General features: G+C 56.1%; 2 protein-coding genes across 2 annotated transcripts in view; one reads left to right on the top strand and one right to left on the bottom strand.

Moving 5' to 3' along the window:
* The window catches only part of LOC102240228 (calpain-2 catalytic subunit), a gene marked incomplete at its 5' end in the record, with an annotated part of 33594 nt that extends 16144 nt beyond the window's left edge, over positions 1 to 17450 (top strand). The window contains 12 exons of the mRNA XM_005866510.2: positions 1870 to 2039; positions 2554 to 2565; positions 3347 to 3558; positions 4646 to 4682; positions 5585 to 5650; positions 7035 to 7092; positions 10621 to 10685; positions 11979 to 12047; positions 12569 to 12647; positions 13774 to 13890; positions 14144 to 14202; positions 16492 to 17450. Of these exons, the coding sequence (XP_005866572.2) occupies positions 1870 to 2039; positions 2554 to 2565; positions 3347 to 3558; positions 4646 to 4682; positions 5585 to 5650; positions 7035 to 7092; positions 10621 to 10685; positions 11979 to 12047; positions 12569 to 12647; positions 13774 to 13890; positions 14144 to 14202; positions 16492 to 16515 (968 nt within the window). The remainder of the gene's footprint in view (positions 1 to 1869; positions 2040 to 2553; positions 2566 to 3346; positions 3559 to 4645; positions 4683 to 5584; positions 5651 to 7034; positions 7093 to 10620; positions 10686 to 11978; positions 12048 to 12568; positions 12648 to 13773; positions 13891 to 14143; positions 14203 to 16491) is intronic.
* Positions 17451 to 17571: 121 nt separating this feature from the next.
* Positions 17572 to 26936, bottom strand: part of TP53BP2 (tumor protein p53 binding protein 2) — a 107963-nt gene continuing 98598 nt past the window's right edge. The window contains exons 13-19 of the mRNA XM_005866511.2: positions 26572 to 26617; positions 25614 to 26420; positions 24815 to 24952; positions 23959 to 24092; positions 22710 to 22876; positions 20800 to 20999; positions 17572 to 18334 (exon numbers count right to left, since the gene is read on the bottom strand). Of these exons, the coding sequence (XP_005866573.1) occupies positions 18293 to 18334; positions 20800 to 20999; positions 22710 to 22876; positions 23959 to 24092; positions 24815 to 24952; positions 25614 to 26420; positions 26572 to 26617 (1534 nt within the window). The 3' untranslated portion in view covers positions 17572 to 18292. The remainder of the gene's footprint in view (positions 18335 to 20799; positions 21000 to 22709; positions 22877 to 23958; positions 24093 to 24814; positions 24953 to 25613; positions 26421 to 26571; positions 26618 to 26936) is intronic.

Consider the following 26936-nt stretch of genomic DNA (forward strand, 5'->3'; position numbering starts at 1 on the left):
GCCCCTGGGACCCTCTGCCTTCTTTGTCCCTGGGTCTCCGTCGCGACACCCTTCCCTGTTTTCTCAGCCCCATCACCTCCTGCACTCACCTGCCTCCTGTCCGGGCTGGACCCAAGCCTGGCTGTTTCTGTGATGCCCTCGCCACGCCCCAGAGCCCCTGTGCCATGGCCTCCCTCCACACCCACCAAGGCAGCACTCAATCCCACCTCGTGCCTGTGGGCCTCTTTAAAGATAAAGTGTTTTTATTGATTTAGAGAGAGAGGAAGGAAGGAGAGAGGTAGAAACATCAATGGGCTGCCTCCTGCACGCCCCCTACTGGGGACGGAGCCCACACCCCAGGCATGTGCCCTGACCGGGAATCGAACCAGTGACCTCTTGGTGCAAGGGTCGATGCTTAACCACTGAGCCACACCGGCCGGGCGGGGGTCTCTTTATCCACCAGCCCTGCTGGGAGCCTCATCCCCTGGGCATGTCCAGACCCTAGCTGTTGCCCAGCAACTCCAGCGCCCAGTTCACTTGGCTGATGCTGATGGGCCCTGCTCAGACGGGGTAAGGGCTGACTTCTCATCTGGTCCGCCCTCCGCCCTCCATCGGGTCTCCTGGCTCTCCTGCCTCGATGGCCCAGCCTCCTCTCCCCTGGCTCCTCCGAAAGGATCTAGTCATGATGGCATCTGCCCCGTATGGCGCACACCTGGGCACTGGGAACACCCGTTGTTCCATGTCATCTTCACGGCCAGGTCTGGAGGCAGGGCCCGGAGGATCACCTGCATCTCTAAGATGAGGGCAGAGAGGTCACGTGACTTGCCCCAGGCCGCTCAGCTGGCTGGGATTCGAACCCGCCGCCTGGCGGTGGCATCGGTGCTTTGAGTACTGTGGTGGCAGGTCCTGGTCCCATACTGATGGTCTGTTACCAACGAGGAAACTGGGCTCCGTGTGGCTCGCCTGGGCCCCAGAGCAAGGAGTCGGCCGGGGACCAGCTGGCCAGCACCTCTGGCTCTGGCTTCCAATCCTTCCCTCCGGGGTGCAGCCCCAGGTGGCAGCTGCAGGGCCACTGGCAGGCCCTGGGCCCACTGGCTCAGGGACCACACTTTCCCTGTCCAGGCAGAAAATGCATTTAGCTTTGTGGGCCGTGCATTCGCTGTGGCCACTCCTCCCTTTACTGGTGTAGCCGGAGGGAGGCGGCCGTATGTAAATGCATGGATGTGGCTGTGCTCCAATAACATTCATTTACAACCCAGGCCACCAGCAGCCTGCGGAGCCAGACTGCCAAGTGCCGCCCTCGGGGACGCCACAATTAGTTTTATTCCGTTAGGTGAGGGAGGCGATCGGCACGGCTGTCCTTAAACATGAATGAATCTCAGGTCCCTCTAGAAATGGGTGTGGAGGTGGGGAGGGCAGACACCTGGGGAGGGGGGTGGGCAAGGGGACACAGAACAGGGGTGTTCCTGGCGCCTGGGTTCCCCGAAGGGAGCGGGAGCTAGTCCCCAAGTCTCCTCAGCCAGGCCCACCCGTGACCTCTAATCGGAGCCGGGAGGGGGGGACCCCGAGGGGTGCCGCAGCTCTCACCACCCTGTTCCAGGTGAGAAAGCCGACCTCCAGGACCAGCCAGCCTGGGCTAGCGAGAGGGAACCGCAGGGAAGTTTCTAGCTGAGGTCCCGAAAGACTCAGACAGCCCCCCATCACCCGGGCTCCCCTGCCAGCTGCCCACTAGTCCCACCTCCGTGCTGGTCCCTCTGCCCAGGGTCTGCTGCTGGCCCCGCCTCTCCACCCTCTGTCCCCAGAGACAAGGGCAGAGCCCCCCTCACCCCCCGGCCATGCACCTGCTCAGGGCTGGGCGTCCCGGCCTGACCTGCCCGCCCTCTGGCGCAGACACCTTCTGGATGAACCCGCAGTACCTCATCAAGCTGGAGGAGGAGGACGAGGACCAGGAGGACGGGGAGCGCGGCTGCACCTTCCTGGTGGGGCTCATCCAGAAGCACCGGCGGCGGCAGCGCAAGATGGGCGAGGACATGCACACCATCGGCTTCGGCATCTACGAGGTGCGTGGGGGGCGCTGACGTCCAGCAGGTCCTCTCGCCTCCTTGCTCGCCGCCTACCCCTTCCTCCTTCCTCCTTTGCTCCTCTCAGCCCCCTGAGGAGCCCCACGCAGAACTGGAGAGGGGGCCCCAGGCAGGGGGCGGGCCCCTAGCCCGGGATGCACCCGCCCGGCCTGGCTGCTTGCTGGCTTCCTCCTGCCTGGGGCCCTGCACTCCCTGGTGGGAGGCGGGTGTGGCTTCGGTGTGGCCGACTGGGTGATCTTAGCCAAGTCACTGCAAAGCTCCGTGCCTCAGCTTCATGCTCCACAAAATGGGAATGGTGCCATCATGGCTTGTCGACGTTGTTGCTGGGGCATGAGGTTTTTTAAGTGTGGGATGGTGTGAGGATGGTGTGCCGATGCAGTTACCACTGCTGAAGCTACAGAGGAAAGGGACAGCAAAGGCGGCAGTCCCCGCGGTGGCGTGCCCGTGCACATCTGGGCGTCGGAATTAAGCGTGCGCTTCTCTGTCTTTGCAGGTTCCGGAGGAGGTACGTCTGGCATGCGTCAGCCCCCAGCCCTGGGGCTCAGGTTCGCCAACACGTAAACGGCTTAGACTGTCGGCTCGGGGGTCTTGTGACGGGTGGCAGGGGCTGGTCCCTGGCCCCTCTAGGGCCCTGGCGAGGTGGCTCAGGCCCCCGTCCTGCGGATGTGAGCTCGGCGTGGGGAACCTCAGGCTGCCTGCCCCAGGCCAGCAGAGGCCAGGCGTGGCTGAGTTCTGGGTGGACGATCTCTGGTCCTGGGACCACAGGAGGCTCTTCCTGAGCCCCGGGTGTTCTTAAAACGCGCCTGAAGGCCCGGCCGGTGTGGCTCAGTGGTTGAGTGTCAACCTATGAACCAGAAGGTCATGGCTCAATTCCCGGTCAGGGCACATGCCCGAGTTGCAGGCTCCATCCCCAGTGGGGGGCATGCAGGAGGCAGCCGATCGATGGTTCTCTCTCATCATGGATGTCTCTATCCCTCTTTCTCTCCCTTCCTCTCTGAAATCAATAAAAAGATATTTTAAAAAAATGAGCCTGAAGGGAAAGGTGGACCCTGCAGTGAGAAGTCGATGTAGATGTGGACCGGAAACCCAGCTTCCTGCCACGTGGACGCTCACTGTCCCCGAGAGTCACTTCGGGGCACGTGAGGTCCCTCGGAGGCCTCAGCGGGCTTTGTCGCGTTTAAGGGAAAAGTCTGCCGACGTCACCGCTGTCATCGCGAGAGCGAGAGCCACGTGGAGGTGGGGCCCGGCCCGCCCTCCACGCCCACTTGTTTCCGTTTGTCCATCAGTTGGCCGGACAGACCAACATCCACCTGAGCAAGAAGTTCTTCCTGACGACCCGGGCGAGGGAGCGGTCGGACACCTACATCAACCTGCGGGAGGTGCTCAACCGCTTCAAGCTGCCGCCGGGCGAGTACGTGGTGGTGCCGTCCACCTTCGAGCCCAACAAGGACGGGGACTTCTGCCTGCGGGTCTTCTCCGAGAAGAAAGCCGACTACCAGTAGGTTCTCTCACCTCCTGGCTCCCCGCCCCCCCTTCCTTCCGGGCTGTCGCTGGCCTGTCCCAGGCGGGGCTCCTGCCTCTCTGAGCGTCAGGGTCTTCTTCTGCGACACCCACCTGCTTGGAGGGGGTCGTGTGGGGTTGCTGGATCGAAGGACTTCAGTGTTAAACTCAGGGAAGCAGGGGAACCGGCCACACGGAGGACATCTGTTAGACACGGGTGGTTATGGAGCAAATTGCAGAATCCGAATTCGCAGAATCATCACGTTGTTATTGTCAGTTTAATGGCCAATGTCAGACTAGCTGCTGACATGGTCCCATCATGTGGAGAAACCTGGGGAGCCTTGAGCCCCTCAACTCTCCTGCTGTCCAGGGTGAACGCCCCCCACCCTTGCACCATGGGACACCCCCCCCCCAACCCCACCGCAAAGGTGTCTGACTTCCTGGCCCCAGGATGTTAACTCTGATTCCAATCGCCAGCACCAAGAGGTCCCTTAGCCTCTCTTCTTCGCAGCGGCGGCACTTCGGTTAGGACTCTCGGGGGCCTAGTTTAAGATCCAGGGGCCCGAGGAAGACGTCCCTGAGCGGAAGTGCCCTCACCCGGGAGCAGGATGGTGCCCGGGATACACTGACCACGGCCGTGCTCCCAGTAGGGTCACCCATGGGCTCCGCGCGGCCTGCCCGCTGCAGCCCCGGGAGCCAGCAGGCAGCGGCGTCTGTCAGGGGGTCTCAGCGTGGAAGATCCACGGGGCCCAGGGTGTTTGGATGAAAAAAAAAAGCGGTTCCCAAGGCCGGGGAGCGAGTTGTCCAAGTACCGGCTCTGTGGGGGGGCGGGGGGCGCGGTGCTCTCTGATGACCACACCCAGCAAACAAACCAACCAACAATTCTCAGACTCTCCCAGCTGTTCGGCCGTCGCTCTTCCTTGGGGCATCTCCGCTAATGGGGGACGGGCCAGGACCCAGGGATGAGAGACTTCCGCCGGCCCGCCCCTCGCTGGACTTCACGTCCACCTGTCAGCTGTGGTTTCTGCAGCACGTCCTCCGCCCCACGCCCCTCCCAGTAACACGCAGCTTCCTTCTCTTTCCAGGGTGGTCGACGACGAGATCGAGGGCGACCTTGAAGAGGTACGTGGACCACCCGGGAGCGGAGGGGCAGGAAGGAACCCCAGGGTTCAGGGGGGTCACAGCTGGAAACCAAGGCCTCCTTCAGCGCCAATCCCCCCCACCCGCTGGGGCGAGTGAGGCCACGTGCGCGTGGGGGCCTGTGCAGGAGGCCCCGGTGCTGTGCTGATCAGCGTGAGATTCTCGCCACCGCCCTCTCTGGGCCTCGCTTTCTCTATAAAATGAAAGTGATTCAGTGACAGGTCCTGAAGGGCTGGGACAGACGCACAGGCAAGGCTCCGTCCTTCCAAGTGCAAAGTCGAGGGAGGAAAACACCACGGAGTCAATAGTTTAAAAGGGCCCCGTGGGCTCTGCTCACAGGCCAGCGTCCGATCCTCCCGGAACAGGCCGGCCGGCCCTCCCGTCCGAGTCCCGTTAGAGCAGCTCATAAAAGGCCGCGCGGTCGGATGTCCGAGAAGCCGCCTATGCGAGACGTTAGCGTCTATCTCAGTGATGGCGATCCTTTTGAGCTCGGCGTGCCAGCATTTTGAAAAACCCTAACTTAACTCTGGTGCCGTGTCACATATAGAAATTTTTTGATCTTTGCAACCAGAGTAAATCAAAGACATATATTTTTGATATTTATTTTATATATTTAAATGCCATTTAACAAAGAAAAACCAACCAAAAAAATGAGTTTGCGTGTCACCTCTGACACGCGTGTCATAGGTTCGCCATCACTGGTCTATCTCCTTCCTGCGTAGTTCCTGCTCCCGCTCATGGGTTTTCCTTTATCTCAACCCCCGAAACCTCACAGTCCAGGCCGGGAGTGAGGTCGAGAAGGGCCTGTGGTGGGGAGGGGAGCAGGCGCCTGCCCGTCACCTCGGGGGACCCGCTGTCCCTCATTTCCGTGTCTCACCTTCCAGCTCAATGTCAGCGAGGACGACATCGACGACGGGTTCAGGAGGCTGTTCGCCCAGCTGGCTGGGGAGGTAGGTGTCCCCAGACCTCTGTCGTGCTCTGGTTCTCGTCCTCAAGGCGACTTCAGGTTCAAGGGGAGAGGAAGCCCAGCTGGCGTGGCTCCGTGGCTGGGCGTCGACCTATGGACCCGTCTGATTCCCGGTCAGGGCACATGCCCGGGTGGCAGGCTCGATCCCCGGTGTGGGGCATGCAGGAGGCAGCCGATCCATGGTTCTCTCTCATCATGGATGTTTCTATCGCTCACTCCCTGTTCCCTCTTCTCTGAAATCAATAAAAATATTTTTTAAAAAATATGTCAGTAAAGAGAGGAAACAGACTGAACCGAAGCCGGGCGGGAGGAATTGCAGATGGAACTCAGGTTCCGCTCGGGTTCCTGCCCACGTCCCCCCGAGACCGCGGCCCGCCCCGGGCCCCGGGCCCCTCAGCTCTGCCTCTGCTCCTCCTGCCTCGATCGCCCGGTGGCTCTTCTATTTCCTTTCTGTTCCACTCCAACCGAGACGTGGAACTCGGCCCCTCATCCTTGATTTCCACAAAGATAATTGGGGGGATGGACAATGCGAGCCACTCACAACGGGCATTGGACTTCCCTTTTCTTACAAAATCCCTCAGCCATGGGGGCCTCCCTTGGCTACAAAGTTCTTCAGCCCGTTTTCTTCCCACGACTCCAAGAAAAAGCCACCCTAGATATTTTTTTTATAAATTCTTTTTAAAAAAATATATTTCTCATTTCTTTATTGATTTCAGAGAGGAAGGGAGAAGGAGAGAGAGAGAAACATCAATGATGAGAGAGAATCACTGATCGGCTGCCTCCTACACACCCCCCACTGGGGATCGAGCCTGCAACCCAGGCAAGTGCTCTTGGCCGGAATCAAACCTGGGACCCTTCAGTCCGCAGGTGGACGCTCTATCCACTGAGCCAAACCAGCTAGGGCAACCACCCTTGGTCTTCGTCAATGGGCTTGCCCCCAGTTACTCAGTGGAAGGGGGTGAGTGGAGACGCCTGAACCACTCCATGGAGCCCTGAGAAAGTGCTGGGCCTGCCCTGAGGGTCCGCGGGCCGGACCAGCTCACGGGGAGCCAGGGCCGAGGCTGAGAGGGCAAGGAAGGTGTGCTAAGGGGGAGGCGTGGGAACTAAGACCGCCAGCGCGGGAGGAGTGGAGAGTTGATCTCTATTCCCCATGCGGAGCGGGGATGACCACTGAGAGTCTGTGTTAGATCTGGGGTTGGGCGCCACCACCCTCCCTCCCCCGCCAGCAGCTCCGGGGGCCTCTGAGAGGTGCACACGCAGAGACCAGCCCAGACCTGCCGCATGCACGGCTCGCAGGGCACGTGGATGGCCCCGTGTGCCACGCGGCTCCCGGGACCAATAACCATGCCCTGCTTGCATGCCCACAGGATGCGGAGATCTCGGCCTTCGAGCTGCAGACCATCCTGAGAAGAGTTCTCGCCAAGCGTAAGTCTCCCCTCCGTGCAAACCCCTCACCCGCCCCTTCCCCTGCGGCCGCCTTGCCACATCTGGGCTGCTGTGCCTGCACCGTCACGCCCCCCTCCCAGTGGATGCCACCCCCGAGGAGTGGCTGAGGGGGGTCTACGTGACGTGATTCTCAAAACAACAAGGGTTCCGGGGCCTGGAGGTCACAGTCACTTCCCGGCTCCATGACTCACTGGCTTTGGGACCTAAACCAGGTCATAGAACCTTCCGGACTCAATTCCTTACCTGCTGGACAGTCATGTTACTACTTACCTCTTAAATGAGTAACGCGTAGAGCAAGCATGTCAAACTCCAAGGCTGACACGGGCCAAACAAAGACGGTCTAAGTGTCTGTGGGCCGCAAGAAAACAAAAGCTTCCGTTTTCATAGAAACGTAGGTTTATTTCGATAGAGACACGCTGAATACAAAGGGCTGAAATAAAGGAGTCATCGTTCACATAAAATAATAGAACATTTTAATAAAAGTTAATATTTTTTTTCCTGAATGTTAACTTACCAGACACTGAATAACTGCACAAATTAATAAGCATAATGCAGATAAACCTATTTTTCTCGTTCTCTGAAAGCGAAATATTTCCCGTTGCGCACACCAAACAAGTCAGTCCAAGACAAATGATGTGGCCATCGACTGCTAAAATATTCGCTGCTGGTATTAGTGGAGAGAAATGGTGCGCCTGCGCGTAAGGCGCGTAAGGGAAATGAATGCAACACAATTAGATTATAGTAATCAGTCATTAGCCAACATTGCAGTTGGTTATTAATAATTATGTATAACAGGATATTGTAAAGATTAAGTTACGAAATTTTTATTAAACCGTTTCTTACATACCGTTATATTGGCTGGGCTGCAAAAATATTTGTTGTGGGCCGAATGCGGCCCATAGGCCATGAGTTTGACATGCTTGGCCTAGCAGAAAGCCCGCACCCCAGAAATGGTGGCTATTATGGTGAGTCATTGGCAACAAAAGGCTGAGCGGCCCGGACGATGGGAGCCGGGAAGCACCCCAAGTCCCTGCGTCCCCTGGCCGTCTTTAATGGGAAATCACTGATGGGGAGGCATCGATCAATAATGAGGGAAGATGAAAAATAATGGACCGTCTTATACTCAAACTAAGGGAATGACGTTAAAAAGCTGCATATCCTAAATGTGTAAGTGAGCCTAAGCCGGCCCGTTTCTCACTGGGAGAAATGTCCCTTCATTTGAGCCAGTGGCCAGGCAGGTGACGTCAAGGCCCCAGAAATGGCGGCTCTGGGCCCAGGCGGCAGGGCTTCCGCAGAGAAGGAGCAAACTGGACAGAGACCCGAGGGGCTGGAGGGCCAGGCTGAGCACAGCCTTATATAAGCAGGAAATATGCAAGGACTGATGGTTCACCTCCCCGCTGGTGACCAGTAGGGGGAGACACACACACACACACACACACACACACTAGGGGCACCAACCCCCCCCAGTCAAGAATCCTTATATACTTTTCCTATTATTGTAGGGATAGAAACATCAATGATGAGAATCATTGACTGGCTGCCTCCTGCACGCCCCACACTGGGGATCGAGCCTGCAACCCAGGCATATGCCCCGACCAGGAATCGCACCGTGACCTCCTGGTTCATAGGTTGATGCTCACCCCTGAGCCACACGGGGCTCCTATAACCTGACTCCCCCAGCTATGTTTCTGCCCCTCAGATGATCACAGGAGCCATGGGCCTTTGGTAAGATAGCAGCCCAGGAGCAGGGTGTGTGTCAAAAGGGGTAAGCCTGGGTCAGACACAGGCGTGCATGCTGCAGGCCTGAGCGTCAGCCCCGTGGGCGTCCCCAGCAATCCCCGGACTAACCCCAAAGACAAGTAGATCCCCCTCTTGGAGCCCAGAGCCCAGGGCCAGCAGGGTCTCTGGAGATACTGGCTCCCGCCCTGTGGTCACCAGACCAATGGCTGTTAGAGCTCCCGGAGTCACAGCTCCCACCAGGGGGATGGGCCAGTCCCTCCCCCGCTCCAATCTGCAGGGAAAACAAGGCGGTGGTGTTTCCCCACGGCCGCCAGGCACCGGTGAGGTCATAGGGCTCTTCAGACGTGTGGCCGCAGGAGCCACGTTGACTAAAGCCTCATTGTTTCCACACAGATGGAGGGTGGGGGTGGGAAACCAGGCCACTTGGCCTCTTGCTCCAGCCTCCCCCTGCCTCTGAGCTTGGGACCTCCCTCCCAGCTGCCTGGTGACTCCTGGCTGCCCATGCCCCACACAGCCCCCTGTCCACACCCCACGAGGGTGGGGGTGGGAAACCAGGCCACTTGGCCTCTTGCTCCAGCCTCCCCCTGCCTCTGAGCTTGGGACCTCCCTCCCAGCTGCCTGGTGACTCCTGGCTGCCCATGCCCCACACAGCCCCCTGCCCACGCCCCGCACACAGCCCCCTGCCCACGCCCCGCACACAGCCCTCTGCTCACACCCGAAAAGGGGTTGGGCCCAGACTGGCAGCTTTGAGACGGGTTAGGATCAGTGGTTCTCAACCTTCCTAATGCCGCAACCCTTTAATACAGTTCCTCATGTTGTGGTGACCCCCAATTTCATTGTTACAAATGGAACATAATTAAAGCATAGTGATGAATCACAAAAACAATATGTAATTATATATGTGTTTTCCGATGGTCTTAGGCGACCCCTGTGAAAGGGTCGTTCGACCCCCAAAGGGGTCGCGACCCACAGGTTGAGAACCTCTGGGTCAGGTTCTAACCTTAAGGAGGACGTGACAGAAACGGTGGGCTTCTCGCACGCCAGCACCAAGGAGAGGGGACCCGCCTGGGAGAGAACGGCGTCCCAGGTGGCTTCCGGGCCTCGGGGTTCTCGCTCGCCGGGCACAGGGAGGCTCGGAAAACGCCTGCGGCAGACGGGCCGAGTAAGCCCTCGGCCCAGCCCAGCCTCCACGAACTCACGTGCCCCCACTTTTCGTTTCCACGGGTGAGTCTGCACCAGGAGCACTTCAGGACGCAGTCATCGTTGTTTTACTTATTTTAAAAGCACCCGTGGGCCTGGCCGGCTCAGGTCAGTGGATAGAGCGTCAGCCTGTGGACTAAAGGGTCATGGTTTTGATTCTGGTCAAGGGCATGTACCTTGGTTGCAGGCTCCTCCCCGGCCTGGGTCCTGGGGCGCGTGCAGGAGGCAACCCATCGATGTGTGTCTCTCACATCGACGTTTCTCTCTGTCTTTCCCTCTCCCTTCCACTCCCCCTAAAAACCAATGGACAAATGTCCTCAGGTGAGGATGAACCGCCACCAGGAAAAGCACGGTGGGAGCCCCGCTTGCCCACGGTGAGCACACAGAGCAGGCAGGCGCCTCTGCACTGTCCCGGGCGGAGCCAGTAGCCAGATGTGCCACTTTACATCTTTCCAGTGGCCACTGTATCCAGAGGCGCCGATCCAGGACCCTGCCACCGTGGTCCTGGAAAGTTCTCTCGCCAGTGCGGCTGCAGGAGGTTTTCCTATCTCTTACCTTGTCTTCTAGGCCAAGATATCAAGTCGGATGGCTTCAGCCTGGAGACCTGCAAGATCATGGTTGACATGCTGGATGTATCCTTTCACGTGCCCCCGAGAACACGGGCCGGGGAGCTTGCCATGTCACCTGCAGAGAGAGAGCCAGGCAGGCTGCCCGCCAGAGAGGCCAACTGCTGTGTGGGTGTAGGACTGTTGTCACGAGGGGACGTGTGGGACTTCAGGGGAGGGAAAGCCAGGCCCCAGGATCAGAGGGCAGCGGGCGCGTTCCTGGGTCTGGGGCAGGACACTCCACGGTACGCCCACCTTCCTCTGCCCCCAGCGCTTGGGGGCGTTTCCACCTCTTCCTCCAGGAAAACACACTTGATCCTTGAACAGCAAGGGGCACCGGCCCCCCCACATCATTGAAAATCCTCGTGTAACTTTTGACTTCCTCAAAACTTAACTACTAATGGCCTACTGTTGACCGGAAGTCTGACCAATACCATCAACAGCTGATGTACACATATTGTGTGCGACAGGCATTATACACCATACTAGAGACCCGATGCACGAAATCTGTGCAAGAGTAGGCCTTCCTTCCTCCGGCTGCCGGCACCGGCTTCCCTCTGGCACCCGGGACCCGGGCTTCCCTCGCAGCCCCGGCTTCGTCCGGAAGGTCGTCTGGTCTAATTAGCATCTTACGCTTTTATTATTATAGATTCTTACACTAAAGTAAGCTGCAGGAAATGTTATTAAAGTCATAAGAGAAAATACACTTACAATACTGGGCACATTTATTGAAAAACATCCAAATCGGAGCGGACCTGCCCAGGTGCAGTCTGTTGTTGAGGGTCACCTGTATTCCCTCAGCCACATCTCTGATGCGCATGTGTCCTCTGGCCATGATGCTGTCGATGGTGGAGACGGAGCCCACCCTCCGCGAGCATCTCCTCACCCTTTGCTCTCGCCCGCGCCTTCCCGGCCCCGCCCCCCCCGCCTGCCCCCGGGGCAGACGCATCATCCATTTCCCGCCTTGTTCCTGATGCCCCTGAGAAGCGCTGGGCGGGGATGGTACAAACTTCTAAGAGGGTCTGTCTCATGGGCTCCCGGCGCCCACTGTGTAGCTCCCCTCCCAAAAGGCCTCTTAGAAATGTGCCCAAGAATACTCCCCGAATCGGCAAGCCACTAGAAACCACCGGAAGCCCCCTGCATGTCATCCGACAGCTCCTTTTCCGCAGGATCTGGGGTCCCTATGGCACCCCCAGACCAGTCAGCAAGCGGGGCGCAGGGAGCCAACAGGTGTCTCTCCGGCCCTCCCACCCCCGCGGGCGGGGTCCGCCAGAGCTCCTGTGGTCCCAGAGTGTCCAGTGTCTCCTTAACTGAAGGCAGTCCGACGGCAGCGGCAAGCTGGGCCTGAAGGAGTTCTACGTTCTCTGGACGAAGATTCAAAAGTACCAAGTGAGCGCGGGAGGACCAATGGCAGGGCCGGGGTTTGTGTCGGGGATGCGCTGCGCTCGGGCCTGTGGACACAGCGGCCCGGCGGGAGGGGCAGGGGCACCTCCCAGGGGCGTGAGCTCAGGATGCGTGAAGGCAGGCCCGGCAAATGCCCAGAGAGCAAGGCGAGGGCTTTGCAGGCTCAGTGGTCTGCTCCCCGCCTTCAGCTCTCGGACCAGAAACGGGGTCTTCTGGAAGCCACCCCCAAAAGGCTGTGTGGCCTCTTGTGCTTGGGAATTCTAATGGCCTGAGAATACAAATATGTAAGACAGGAACACGGGCCTCCCAGTAGTTGGCTGCCTGGATGTGCGGGTTTACAAACCGGCTCACACAGAGGCAAAATACCATCAGCTACTGGCGGCAGGAACGGCGATTCTCCCGACGGGGCGGGGGGCGCGGAGCTGGGAAACCTGCCCCCTCAGCACAGAGGGGCCTGTGCCTGCCCTGCCCTGGTTCTCATAACCGTCTTCCACCTGCCATTCCAGAAAATTTACCGGGAAATCGACGTGGACAGGTCTGGCACCATGAACTCCTATGAGATGCGGAAAGCCTTAGAAGAAGCAGGTGAGATTTGATGATCGCACTTCCTTTTGCCTCGTTGGTAGCGTGTGTGACGCACACAACACAATACGCAGTTTGGTGAGCGGTGAGATAAAGCAGGTGCCCATTTAGTACAATCCCATCCCTTTCATCCCCCGTGAAGGCCGATGGGTAAAACCAAACGAGGCCCAGATGCTCTGCCCACGAGGCCGCCTTGCATCTAAGTCTTCTCAGAAGCCTGGTGGGTCCAGCCGGCAAGGCCAGCTCTCGGCCGCGCCCCCAGCTCCCCCTTTGGGGTACAGGGCTGGTTAGGCACACGTGGGGTGTCTCCGCGCCTCTTAGGGGAAGTCCCTGGCAGAATGGGACACGGATAAAAGGGACACAAGCCTGTGGGAGACGGGTGTTTGGGGGGACAGGTAGGAAGGACCATGTGAGATGGTTCACTGTATTAGCAAAGACCCCAAATCGCTGGCTTAAACGAGATGCATCATTTTCTCACTTAACCACCCCCCAAGCTGAAGAAGTTCAAGGCTGGGAGGGTGCCCCCGGCTGTTAGGGACCCGGCTGCTCTGTCACCAGCCCTTAGCATGTGGCCGTGGGCCCCGGGTGGCCTGCCGTCACACCCCCATCCTGGCAACGGGCTGACTGACGGAGGGAGACACACAGGTCACTGCACACACGTCCCACGGCCGGAACGTGGTCACCAGGCCCCAGAGGGCTGCAAGGGATGCTGGGAAGTGTGACCTTGATCCCAGGCAGCCAGGACCCCTGAACAAATCTATTCCTGGAGGGAAATCATATTCGTTTACCAGGAGCAGCTTCTGCCACATGCATCCAGGCAGAACCTAGTCGCCGAGATGACGCAGCGCTGAACAAACAGGAGAGGCAGTGGCTCACCCCCTGGAACAGTGTGAGCGTGGAAGTGGGAACAGACAGGACAAGTCCTCCCTGTTGGACAGTGAGGAGCCAGGCAGGGTGCAGGGGGACAGTCTGGAAATGACGGTCAAAGGCCCTGGCTCTGCAAGACCAATCCGGCCTCCTCGGCGAGCGGCCAGGGGACAGACGCGATCGTAGTTGCCATTTAAAGGGCCACGTCCATTCCGCAACCTGTGTTCAGAGCTCGGGGTGCGGTCCTGTCCTCTCCCCTCAGGTTTCAAGCTGCCCTGCCAGCTCCACCAGGTCATCGTGGCTCGCTTCGCCGACGACGACCTCATCATCGACTTCGATAACTTTGTCCGCTGCTTGATTCGCCTGGAGACGCTGTTCAGTAAGTGGCCGCTGGGGGAAGACGCGTGTCAGTCCCCGCGAGCGCGAGAGCAGCCGCCTTCCACGTGGGTGGGCTCGCCGGGCCCAGAGGCCTGTCTGTCCAGTTGAGGGTGGAAATCCTTGTCTCGTTGGGGGAGGGAGGGAAGAAATGACGGCTTGGGAGATCAGCGACGCGGCTGCCAGAGGAGAAGGAGATGACGTGCCCGTCGCTGCCGCCCGCTCACGGGTGACACCCTGTTTTTCTCCCTCCCCAGGGATATTTAAGCAGCTGGACCCCGAGAACACGGGAACCATACAGCTCGACCTGATCTCTGTACGTACACCCCTCGCTCGGACGTGGACGGGAGGGGAGGGCTGTCGCCTGGGGGACAGGGACCTATGGCTGGTTGACATGCTGTCTGAAAGCTCTCTGTCTGCTGGGGACAGGCCTGTGAATGGGTCTAGGACCCCACAAGGCACTGTGTTTGCAGCCTTTCCCCAGCTTCCGATCTGTTCTAGAGCGCCAGGAGGCGCGCCTGGTCCCTGCTCCCAGGAGCTTCGCCCTGAGGCCAGCACTGGGTGGGGATGAGAAGAGGGGCAGCAGGTCCCGCTTAGAAACTCGCCCTGCTAACCAGCAAGCCTGGGCCAGGGTGCTTCTAGAAGGAAACCCTGTAGATGAAATCCAAGTGCATTCTTAGAACAGATGGGCTTAAAATGGCTGCTGAGAAAAATCACTTTCCTCTCCGTCTTCCCCCTTTAAAATAAAATAAACAGCCCAGCCGGCGTGGCTCAGTGGTTGAACGTCAACCTATGAACCAGGAGGTCAGGGTTCAATTCCCGGTCAGGGCACATGCCCAGGTTGCAGGCTCCATCCCCAGTTGGGGGCGTGCAGGAGGCAGCCGATCCATGATTCTCTTTCATCATTGATGCTTCTATCTCTCTCTCCCTCTCCCGGCCTCTCTGAAATCAATAAAAATATTTATTTTTAAAAAAAATAAAATAAAACCCTTCAGTCTGCAGGCCGACGCTCTATCCACTGAGCCAAACCGGTTAGAGCTAAAAATATTTATTTATTTTTTAAATAAAATGAGCAATAGTAACTAAGCTTCCCTTAAGTAAGTACTGTGCTCCCATGTCTGGAACCCCAGCCAGGCCCACTTCTGAAATGCTCATCAACCCAAATTAAACTGGAATGCCAATGCCACACAATGCACAGTGTCCTCCCGCCATCCCGAAGACAGCAGCCTCTCCCCCCTCCGGGAAAGAAGCCAGCTCGGGCACGCTTTCGTTACCGTCGGCTTCAGCCTGCACGCCCATGTGCGGGGAACCTAGTGGCAAGGGCTGGGTCGGGGGGCAGTGCTGGGGGTGGGGGAACAGGGGGGGATCAAGTCCCCGTGGACCAGAGAGGAGCTAAGTCCTAAGAAGGCAACTCTTTCCCTTGAGTTTTGAAACCTAGAGAGCGCCAGCTATTTCTAGAGAAAGCGCTATTTGACTGCATGATGCATCCGCAGTACCTTTAGCCGACCGAAAGGATGCCTAGCTGGTTACAAGTCACACGGACTTGCTTAGAACGCGGTAGCCCGGGAGACAGCCCTACCCCGATATGGCGATCTCACGTGGAGGCCACGCAACTGACACAACGTGCCATCTGCTAAGCCCGGACACTCGAGCCCCTGTACCGTTGTTGCTGGGAGCCCTGCTCCTCCCCAGCTCCCACCCACGCCGGCCGGCTGCCATCTCGGCCCACCCTCCCCACTTCCCAGGGAAACATCTGTTCCGGCTCCCCTCCTGCCCTCAGCCGCCCCTTCCACAGGCGCCTAGAGCTGCCCACACCCTAGTCTTTGCTGAGGATGAGAAACATCAAGAAAATCCCCTCGGTTTGCAGCCTGCCCAGCCCTGGCTGCAGGTGGCATCCCCTGCCGACTCTGCCGAGTCCTGCTCTCCAGGCCCATCCAGCCGGTTCGGTCCGGATCCCTATTCGAGCTCCCAGAGGCTCCAATAAGAACCAAGGTTGAAAACCACTCGTTTAAGGGAGAGCCACACCCGACGACCTGCTGATGGGGCGAAACAGCGTGAAAGCCCCGGGTGGTCGCTCCGGGGTGAGAGCGTTGGCCTGGGCACCGAAGGTCTTGGGTTCGATTCCCGGGCAAGGGCACGTACCTGGGTTGCAGGCTCGACGCCCTGGCCCAGTCAGGACAGGTGCAGGTGGCAACCAATCGAAGCGTCTCTCCCACATCGATCTCTCTCCCCAGCCTCCCTCCCTCCCTTCCAGTCTCTCTAAAAATCAATAGAAAAAATACCCTCAGGTGAGGATTAACAACAACAAAAAAAAGCCCAGATTGAAAATGATAATCCAGATGCTGTCTGAGTCGCACATTACATGTGTCTCATTCAACCTTGAATATAATTCATGACCATCTGCTTCAAGTATCCGCTTTTTGCTAACCTGTGAAAAACTAGATTCTAGAAATCAGGTAGAAAAAAAATGTGAGTTGGCACACTGATATCTTAACCCTCGCTCAGCTTTTCTGGTACCAAGTCAGTCCTTCAGAATCATCTACAGGTAAGTTGCCTTTCATTTTAAAAATAGTCATTGAACTGATTTTTTTTTCCTTCCTCCCAGTGGCTCTGTTTCTCAGTACTTTGAAGTTATACACAAATTTGCCTGAAGACTCCTCGTGAAAGGAAATCAGCCACGGACTAAGCTTTCACAGAGAAACTTTTATCCGGACCTCGATTATGGGAACATTTACTTAAACTGATGATTATAGCCGAACATAACGATACCATTTGAGATAGGAAAAGATTTGCATATCATTAGACTAAATGCAAGCGAGTCGCTTAACCCTCGACCGGCTCAAAGAAAGCTTTAAATCTGTACATAGGATACACTTTTTACTTTTACACACGGTCCCTTTAGAGCAATATTAAATCAGGTAAAAAATAAAAATAAAAATGCAGGTGTTTAACAGCTGAGCAAACATTCAGTCCATCTCAGAGGATACAAGATCCTGCTGGGAATACTGAAAGCAACTTCCAGTTCAAAAATGCAGCTTCGACATTTACCAAAGAGCAGCTCAGGGCTCACCCGATCCCTTAAGTAAAATCGGAAATACTAGTACGAGGGTCAACAGGGAATCCTGTCAAGGCCCCTGGAGCCGGTGAGAACGCCCACCGCCGTCTCCGGTTAAACAGGAGGCGGTTTACAGGACACCGATTGGCAAACAGTAAGTCTGAGATTCGAGTTCGTGTGTATCCTACACTGAGTGTTAAAAATACTGAAGGGAGGCCACCCGTGGCCGCGGACACAACACGGGACCCAGGCGTCCAGCGTGCACACCTGTTGTGATGAAGACAAAACAAGCTGTTTGCTGCCTGCTCAAGCTCCTGCACTCAGCCACCTCCAGCGCCGCACACGGACTGGGGGGTTCGCACAGGGAGTAGGGGGTCGGGGCGAGGGAGCCCCGGGAGAGAGAACACAGCTCGTTCCTCGGCTTCCCTGGGGGCTGCGCTAACACTATGGGAATGCTGCCTTGTTGCCTTACCTGCCGAATGTGCTGTTAAATAAAGAGTCGCCTGGCACCGCAGTGCATGCTGTGCTTCCTGGAGGCGTGGCGGGGCAGCCTGCTTCCCCTCTGACCCGGGTGACCCCGACTCCCAGGTGGGGCTGTGCAGGACACGGAAACCAAACCAGAAGGCAGCGCAAAGTCCCACATTTACTTTTATTACAACTGTTTTCAAAGTCAGCTAAGATCTTGCCAAGTATTATGGGTAAGTCTGTAACAAGTCACTTCCAAGATACAAAAGGCAATAAATATAGATTCAAATGTGGCCTAAAAACAAGATTCCAAACCTAATTATCTGTAGTGTAGCTTGGTTTCAGTATTTCAAATATATGCATAATTCTTAAAATGCTACAAGCACGTGTAACAAAGTCACTGCTCACTGGCTACCAATCGCTCTTCACTGACAGTGCACGGGCGTGCGCACCTTCGAGCCTTCATGGGGCCCCCGAGGGCAGCTGGTGCTGGGGCCATCAGAGGTGGCCCAGGGTGGCCCGTGATGGCACTGGTCCTTCCCGTGGGGGGACAGGCACAGGGGCAGGTGCTGGCAAACTCCAAGGGTCTCCCAGGAGCCCGACAAGGGGCCCTGCTTCTTGCGGAAAGAGGCTGTCGCTGTGTCTGAGTGCTCCCTGGCACGCCTGTCCCCGCGCAGTGAGGCCACTTCCGCCTAAGCTCCACTTCCTGGTGCCGCCGTCCTGCACCAACAGGGAGTTCTTCCATCCTTCATTTCTTCCAGAGCATTCTCACGGCTCTCACGTTACGGCGTCATTGAAATAAGTCTTGTGAGATTGTGCCCAAAACAATCCTATGACTTCTTAGTGGTAACAGATTAATTCTTCATTAACTACCTTCAATCAGGTTTCAGGCCAAGCTCCTCTGTCTTGGTTTAATTCTTGGGTACAGCTGTAAGAGAGTTTACAAAACGTTTACATACATACGAACATGGGGGAGAACAGCTCAGGAAATGGGGTGGGGATTGGCGGGACAGGGAAGAAAATTAAAGAAAAGGATTCCTTCTGCCTTGTGAAGCCCCCAGAGTTGCGCGAAGACGCAAAGATTCACCTGTAGCAACTCTCGCATCAGGGACACTCAGAAGCCACAGGGCCCCTTAGCAGGCACAACGCCACGGCAGGGACATGAAACCCATGATGCTCTCAGCATGAGCTCCATCGCACAGCCTGGCGCCTGTGAACAGTCTGACGAGGATGCGCCGGCTGCAGTGACCTGCAACATGCTACGTGTCCCGCACCTGAAGCTCCCATTTCAAGGGAAACATAAGAGATTCACGTCTCTTTCAACTTGATTCACGACGGACACAGCTCTGTGTCACGGGACTCCGGGCTGTCAGGAGCGAAATGCCCAGACTACAAGTCTACAGATCGAGGAGGGATAGTGGAGTGTTTTGTTTTAGGGTTTTGTGGGTGTGTGTTTTCCATAACAAGAGCTGGAGAGCAGCGTGTATGTGAAGGTCACAAGATCCCCCGTCGGGAAGCCAAGAGCAAGTCAAGCTAGTAATTCAACTGGCGGCCGAACAAAAGCCCCCCTCCTCCCCCCCCTCTAAAAGGGGAAAAGGTTTTACTGAAAGAAAGGAGTCAGACTTCCAGCCAAAACTGAAAAACTAACTGCAGGATCCACGTTATATAAAGGGTTATTTTTCTCTCCGAGAAAAGATGTTTAGCCAACACAATTTTCTAAACTCGTAGCTGAGTCTCTGGCTAAAAATTCAACATGTATGCGGTTTTCTTTTTAAATTTCCAAGAAACAAACGAAGAATGTGGTGCGGAGGCCACTTCGGTCCAGAGGAGATTTCCACAGGACCGAGACTGTTCCCCGCTGGGCCGAAAGGAGCTCCAGTGCAGCCCGTGATTCCAGAAGCTCCGAGCCACACGCAGGCAGCCCCGCGTCTGGGCCACCGCTTCCCGCTGGGAATCACACCCCGCCCCCCCATCGAGCCGCCGCCACAGCACCTCTTTGTCAGGGACTAAAACAAGACCCAAATAAGCAGCCAGCTCTCGGGGGCCGAGCTTCTCTCGGGTAAAACACGGGAGAAGTGGGTGTTGACTGGCTGGGGTCTGGCCGAGGGGCAGTGGCGCTCAGACACGCATTTCTCTGCTGCTAAGGACTGAGCAGAGCGAGCGGGCTCGGAGGAGAGCCACCTCCGTGTTGCTACTTCACCTGGGAACTCAAAGCCTTTGTAAAGAGCCCCATGCCTGTTTCTTTTCACTCCACGATCCTCTGTCATTTACGTTACATGAAGGAGCGCTGGCTGTTGAATAATAAATCTTGCATCACAGGCAGCGTGGGGACGGGTGAAATAATTCAGGCTGCACAGCAGACAAACAACAATGGAGAAGGGAGAGCCGGGAGGACAGGCTGGTCACCAGCTGGCCGGCCAGGCCCCGGCCCGAGTCACTTTAACCAGCTCGGCCGCAGGGCGCCAGACAGAGGCTGGGTCAGGGCCTCGCTGCCAGTCAAAGTTCTAAGTGGGCACAGGCCATGTCTGCCCCACAGCTGATGGCAATACCAACAGATCCACCTCCCAGCCACTGTCAGCACCTACTCTACCCTCAGCCTCCCCACCCGCCTCCCGCGGCCCCGGCCACCCAGGTCCCAGGGCTCGGGGCACCTGCCCGGAGTGGGAGCCAAGGCTACTGACCTGCGTGCTGCTCCTTGTAGGTGACATCGCCCTTCCCGCCCTCAGACTCGCCTACTTCCTCACCAACAGGCTCTGCAAGCACTTGTACCTTTAAGCTGTGACTCAGTCTCTCAATTAACTCACATTTCTCTGCCTGGTTCCCAAGTCCCAGGCCCCAGGTCCCAGGCCCCAGGCGCACACACACTGTACAGAACACAGAGCCTGTGAAGGAGGCTCCTGCCAAGTCCACCAGGAGTTCCTCCCCCTCTTCCCTGTCCGCCCCAGCCTCCTCCCCGAAGGCCCTGCTGGGTCTTTACTGAGGGCGGCCCCCCTTCGTGTGCTCTTGGTTCATATGATCTTACTATTTTCTGGTTTTTATGAAACTTAAAATCAAGCAGCAGAGAAAGAACCAACAATCCTGTTCGCTAGCAGGGCTGCAAATCCCGATTTAAACACTTTCATTTCCAGTGTCGTGAGCTCGCTGCCCATCAGTGAGCCTTTACTCCACCTGCACATGCGACAGGCCCTGACCTCCAGGCCCGGCAAACGTGGAAACGTGCAACTGGCCATCAACAGGAACCACTGGAGATGCGGCTTTCCGTCCAAACCTGTGACCATCAGCGTTTCACATTCCATGTCCCGTGAGCACAGGGCAGCCGGCTGCACTGCGCCCGTAAAACCCGGGGTTTTCACCAAGCCCCCCTCAAAGCCTCGGCCGGGCTGGGGAACTCACCCCCAGCAGGTTGCGCGGGACGTAGCCCTCCTTGTCGCTCAGGCGCGCCCACCACCACTCCACCTCGTCCTCGTCCTCCCGCCGGAGGACGGTCATGCAGTCTCCCTCCTTCATGGGCAGCTCGTCCTCGTTCTGAGGCTCGTAATCCCAGAGCGCGTAGATGACGCCTTTGTTCATGATGCCCATCTTCTCCTGGACGCCTGCAGCGGCGGGAGACACGGCACAGGAAGTGAACGTGGAGCGGGCCCCTCGCACTTCTCCCTTGAACACCCGCATGCAGAGTCCCGGGCAGGGAGGGCGGCCGCAGAGCAGAGGAGACAGACAGACGAGGTCCCTGCGCTGCCAGCTCTAAGCTCGCACACTGACCACCCCTGAGCACCTCTCCATGCTCCCCACACACAGCCTTCTGCAAGCCCAGGGGTCAGAAAAGAACCGCCACAGGCGAGGACAGGAGCGCGAGCGGCAAGCCGTCCCCTCCCAGCCGACCCTTAAGCATCAGGGCAAGGAACTCGGGACACTGCCTCCTCCGCTCCCTAAACCCCGAGAGGACAGAGGGAAAAGCAGAGCATGTATCTGTTAAAGGGGTCTCTACCCATTCCCAAGTGGGGAAGGATAAAGGAACCATATATAACATATGCTGGGATGCAGAATGTGGCGAAAAGCCTGCATGCAGTCAACTCTAAAATAATGAGACTCTGAATTCTAAGACAGTGAAATCCACAAATTGGGGAGCGGAAAATCCCGCAGCGCCCACTCTGTAGCAGAGCTCCTCCCCCTCGGGGTGCTGCTTGTGAGGGGTATCTGGAGGGATTAGGCTAGAAGGTCCCGAGCCATGCAGCGTTCACCACTGTTTCCGCCTTGTTCTTAGGAAAATATCTGTTTGCTTTTGAAAAGTCAGGTTTTTTTCAACTTCAGTGAACACGACACTACTCATTAGGAACTGACTCTTCGGATGCAGCACGAGAAAGAGAGAGAGAGAAACACCGATCCCACACATGCCCGACCAGGGACTGAGCCCACAACCTTTGGGTGTATGGGATGACGCTCCAACCGAGTCACCTGGCCAGAGCGATTTAATTATTTTTAAAAAGGGTTGCAGGTTCGATCCCCTGTCGGGGGCTTGCAGAAGGCAGCTGATCAATGTCCCACTCCCACATTGATGTAACTCTCTCTCTACCTCTCTCTATAAAAATCTTAAAAAAAAAAAAACGAACAGAGAAGACATCCTATGTCTTTAACCTCAGGGGTCTTACAATCTGAATGCCATGGACTCCTCGCACCTCCTCATCCCTCTTTCCCCTTCTCACTTCCTCTAAAGCGAAACTGAGAAGGAAAATGAAGCTCAACTTCTAAGACTTGGAAATGATAAAATTTCCCTTGTAAATAAAGAGCAACCAACCTCTATCTGCTCGATCTCTCAGTCCTTTTTGCTCCAGCTACACGGCTGGTGATACAACCAGAACCATAAACTCAAACATCAAGGAAACGAAAGAGCAAAGAGTTAGCTCTAAAACACTGATGTTTGGGACAAGTCTGCTTAGCGGGAGAGCTTGGGTCAGTGGGTTCGCACACCGATTGCATTCCCTTATCAGCGTGGAAGGAGGGGTTCCGTGTACTTACTTGCAAGGACACACCGTCACTCACTAAGGAGCCAAGGCTCATAGAAGACCCTGTTATATCAGAGCCCTGAGTGCCACGAGGTCAGACACGGCTCCCGGACCATGGCTGCTCCTAGGCACACGCACAAGCTGCCCTGACGTCTGTGGCCAAGGCAGCCCTGTTTCCGATGCCCAGGACTATGGACAACACGAAAATGTTTTCCAAATAATAAACATGCTGATCGAATTACACCCTAGAGAAGTGGACGGGTTCACGGCGTGCTGCACACACGTCACTCGACGCCTACGCACCGTACAGAAACTGGGAGCACTGCGTGTAGCCCTCCTCCATCTCCTCGCACTTGTCCGCGGCCGTCTGCATGTCGCTGTAGGTCATGGCAAACACGGCGGCCCCCGACTCCACCAGAAACTTACACACCTGGACGTTGTTGCAGGAAGCAGCGCAATGCAGGGGGGTCCTGTCGGGGGAGACAGCAGGGGCTGGGAACGGTTCTTAACTGAATGGCACCTGCTGCGACCTGGTATCTGGAAAGGAAGTTCTTGAGTCTCGTTTACTAAGCCCCGCCTTCCGAGAACTCCTCACAGTTTCCTTTAAATCAGTTACACGCAGACGCCGAGCCCATCAGAGAGCCACAGCCACAGAGGAACACGTCCGAGTGCTGGGCTGCACGGGCTGGAGCGGGGGGAGGGGGAGGAGACCCAGGAAAAGAGTGAAAGGACATGAAACCTGGGTAATAATCTAAACCAGGATAAGATGTATATAGTTGGATGCTCTGAAGCTCCAGCTAATTATTCTGCCGGAGCAGAGGACACGACAGTCTTCTCATTACAGACCTTTACTCAGAACATGTGCCTCGCTGTTAATGCCATCACCGACTTTCTCGCCAGCATGGCCAATGCTTTATCATGGACCACCAGCGACCCCAGGTTGACAGGGAGGCAGTGCTGCTGCCCAGGCTCAGAAGAAGGGCTTGAGAAATTTTTTAAAAAAAAATATATATATTTGATTTCTGAGAGGAAGGGAGAGAGATAGAGGGATAGAAACATCAATGACGAGAGAGAATCATTGATTGGCTGCCTCCTGCACGCCCCCCCACTGGGGGAGTTGGGGGGGATCGAGCCCACAACCCGGGCATGTGCCCTTGGCTGGAATTGAACCTGGGACCCTGTAGTCCACAGGCCGACGCTATCCACTGAGCCAAACCGGCTAGGGCTAGGGGTTGAGAATTTTAAGGAGGCCCTAAAGTACATAGGATTCTGTTTCTTTACCCTTTTTCTCCCTCCCCTCTTCATTTCGTTCCTCTTGGGTGCACAGGTTTAAAAAAGTGTACCCCCACCCCCGATCCAGACGCCATCACTAACAGTGTGGTGACTATAACGACAGGATTTTTCAACCCCATGTTTTGTAATAGCAGGAAATTATATATAAGCTGAGTTCCCAACATGAAGGGAACAGGACGTTATTACACATTAAGGATTTGTTTCACAGTTAGACTTTTAAAAATGGACTAAGATATGCGGAGTTGCAAGGAAATCTCACCACCCGTCGCTGTCAGCAGCATTTACGTTCACACCAAACTGCACCAGGAACTTGACAATCTCCGTGTGGCCGGCGCACACGGCGTTGTGGAGCGCCGTGATGCCCTCGTCGTTGGGCAGGCTCGGGTCCTCCACCTGGAACAGCAAGGACAGGATGGGCGCTACTCAAGTGTCTGCACACCTGAACCGCCACGACGTCCTGGCTCTGCAGGATCCTGAGGACAGGAATAGACTCGGGGCCTTTTAAAAAAATCGTAATTAAAACCTCCGAGAGCCAAGAAAATGACGCCTAGGACAATTCTAGAAATGAGACAGACAAAACAGCCACATTAAGTAGGCACTCACTAAGAAAAGCTTTTTTTTCTTCCCAAAAATTGAAGTAGAACCAGAAACTGTATCCGTAGAGTCATTTTTGTTTATTTACCCTCCAACTTCCCACCACAAATTAGTGTCTAACTACAAGTGACATTTTCCATGGAAAGAAAAAAAGGTCAACTAAAAATATTTTAAATTGTAGGCTTCTGAACAGTAGGGACCACGTCTGTAATTTAACAGTCTAGTATAAACCCACACAGGAGCAATTGTTAAAGGAGGGCAAGGACCCCCTGAGAAAGCACAGGACTCGAGGGGCCCAGTGGGGCCTGGTGGAGACTACACTTCTGCATCATCGAACACCTGACAGTCGCACCTTTAGAACAGCAATGCCTGCTTGGGAGCAAGTTCAAGAGTTCCTCTCAACAACCCCACTTCCCCCAAAAGAAAATTTAAAAATACAACTTCTCTATTGCAGCTTCCTGATCTGAGCTTTAAAGCAAACTATAATGCAAGGACGTGTTTAAGAAACTGACCAATCATACCTCATAGATAATCCTCTGTACAAGGTCAAATTCTCCCTCCAGAGATGAATCTAGAAGCAAAGCCAGGGGGTTGAACTTCACCCTCATTCCGTGGGCAATTCGCTCGGAACCAGTCTTACGTAAGTTGGTCCTTTTGCCCTGCAGAAGAAAAGCGTGGAAAATGAAGGATCCTGCTCTAAGCAAGAGACCGACAAAAATGGGGAGGAATAACATCTCAGCTGAGTTGGTAAAAGACACAAAAAATATATTCAGCACTTTTTATGAAAGTACCACATTATTCAGAAGAGTATATAAACCACAACAGCTTAACCAATGTGCCCAAAGAACGTGACTTTCTGGAACCGAGTGAGATACATTTGGTCGTCCCTCCAGCAGGAACTGAGCTAAGAGGACCATCTCCACTGACAGGTAGGCTGGTTTTCTGTCAAGTTCAAAACTAACCAAGATTGGCTGTTAAATTACCTTCCTAACATGGTATAGCAAACCTCACGGTTCAACCAGGCAAGAGCTAACCCTCACCCTCACCCTCTCCCTTCCTCTCTCTCCAAAAATCAATAAAAATATATTTTTTTAAAAACACACAACCCTGTTAGTCCTTCCCATTTATAATGTCGACTCTGTGCCAAAGGAATTATAGAATAAAAAGGCAAACTGCGGGGCACATGCGCTGCAGCGGGCAGTTTACACACCGGCCTTTGCAAATGGCTGCACGCACTTGCTGCTGCTTCGCTGAGTTTCACAATCAGCCCCTAGAAGAGCGACAAGGCTCCTGAAGCATCACGAGCACCGCGTGACTTACCGGAGGCAGCGACACCTGCCCGGTGATCTCAGGCGGACGCAGGCTCCCGGAGTCTTCCCCCAGCCCCTCTGGCTCCCCTGAGGGGTACGGTGGCGGAGGGTAGGGGGGATACTCCTCCAGGTACACCTCCAGCAGGTGGGGAGCCTCTGGATTCGGTTCTTCCACGTTATTCTGGAAACTCGGGCTGGTGTCTGGGGTGCCTTCGGACACATAATCCAGGCCCAGGGGAGGAGCTGGCACGTCACTGCTCGCTGTGCTGGTGTGGGCGGCCGCCTCTGGGGACACGGGCTCAGGGGCCAGAGAGGCCACCTCCTTCTCCGGCTCCGCGTGTGCGTACGGGTTCTGGATTTCCACGGGGCTCTCGGGGCCGGCAGTCACTGCGCTCGCCGTGGCCGGGTAGGAGGGCACCGAGATGGTCTCCATGGCAGCGATGGTGGTCCGCTGGTACAGGAGCTTCTGAATGTTCGGCCCGTTGGGACCCTCTGGCTCTGTGATGGAGCTGCGCTTCTTCAGGGGCCGGGGGGCGTTGGACAGCTTCTTGCGCAGAGCTTCAAGGTCAACGTCGCTCTGGTTTCGGTAGGGGTGTGACAGGAAAGGCAGTAACTTGGTGGGGCTGAGGGGCCGAGGAATCCTCTCGTTCTCGTGGCTCTCCGGAACGGAGGAGGCCGGCTCCATGTCGGACTCGGGGCCGCCGGGTTTGCCCTGGTTCCCGGAGTACATGCTGTCCAGGGGCTGTGGGTTCTGGGCAGCGATCACAGGCTTGCCATAGACTAATTGCAAAAGGAAAAAAGCTCCAATTAACGTCAGCTAAGCAACACTGGCAAGTCACAGCCACGGCTAACCATAACGAAGGCCTCTCTTAATCTCATGAAAGCGCCTCCACAGGCAGCTGCCCGATCGTCCAGGCACCAAGAAGACATCGGCCACCTATGTGAACAGAGCCTCGTGCAGCACACACCGCAGGCATCTGTCCCGCGTCCCCACTGAGCCCTGTGTCCTCAGCTCTGAAGGAGCCCGCGGGGAGTGGGAGCAGATGCCCTCGGGCAACCACCACCAGCAGGCTCTCTCGGTTTTATTCCTCTATTTTATTCCATGTTTCGTAGTATTCACTACTATCACTGCAGTGGCCGATGTTTAGCAGAAACTCACATTTTAAACTGCCAAACCGACCAAAAGCCAGCCCTGACCGGTTTGGCTCAGTGGATAGAGCGTTGGCCTGCGGAATGAAAGGTCCCAGGTTTGATTCTGGTCAAGGGCATGTACCTTGGTTGCGGGCACATCCCTAATAGGGGGTGTACAGGAGGCAGCTGATTGATGTTTCTC

The sequence above is a fragment of the Myotis brandtii genome, unplaced genomic scaffold, assembly GCF_000412655.1.
Source record: "Myotis brandtii unplaced genomic scaffold, ASM41265v1 scaffold231, whole genome shotgun sequence".
Lineage (NCBI taxonomy): Eukaryota > Metazoa > Chordata > Mammalia > Chiroptera > Vespertilionidae > Myotis > Myotis brandtii.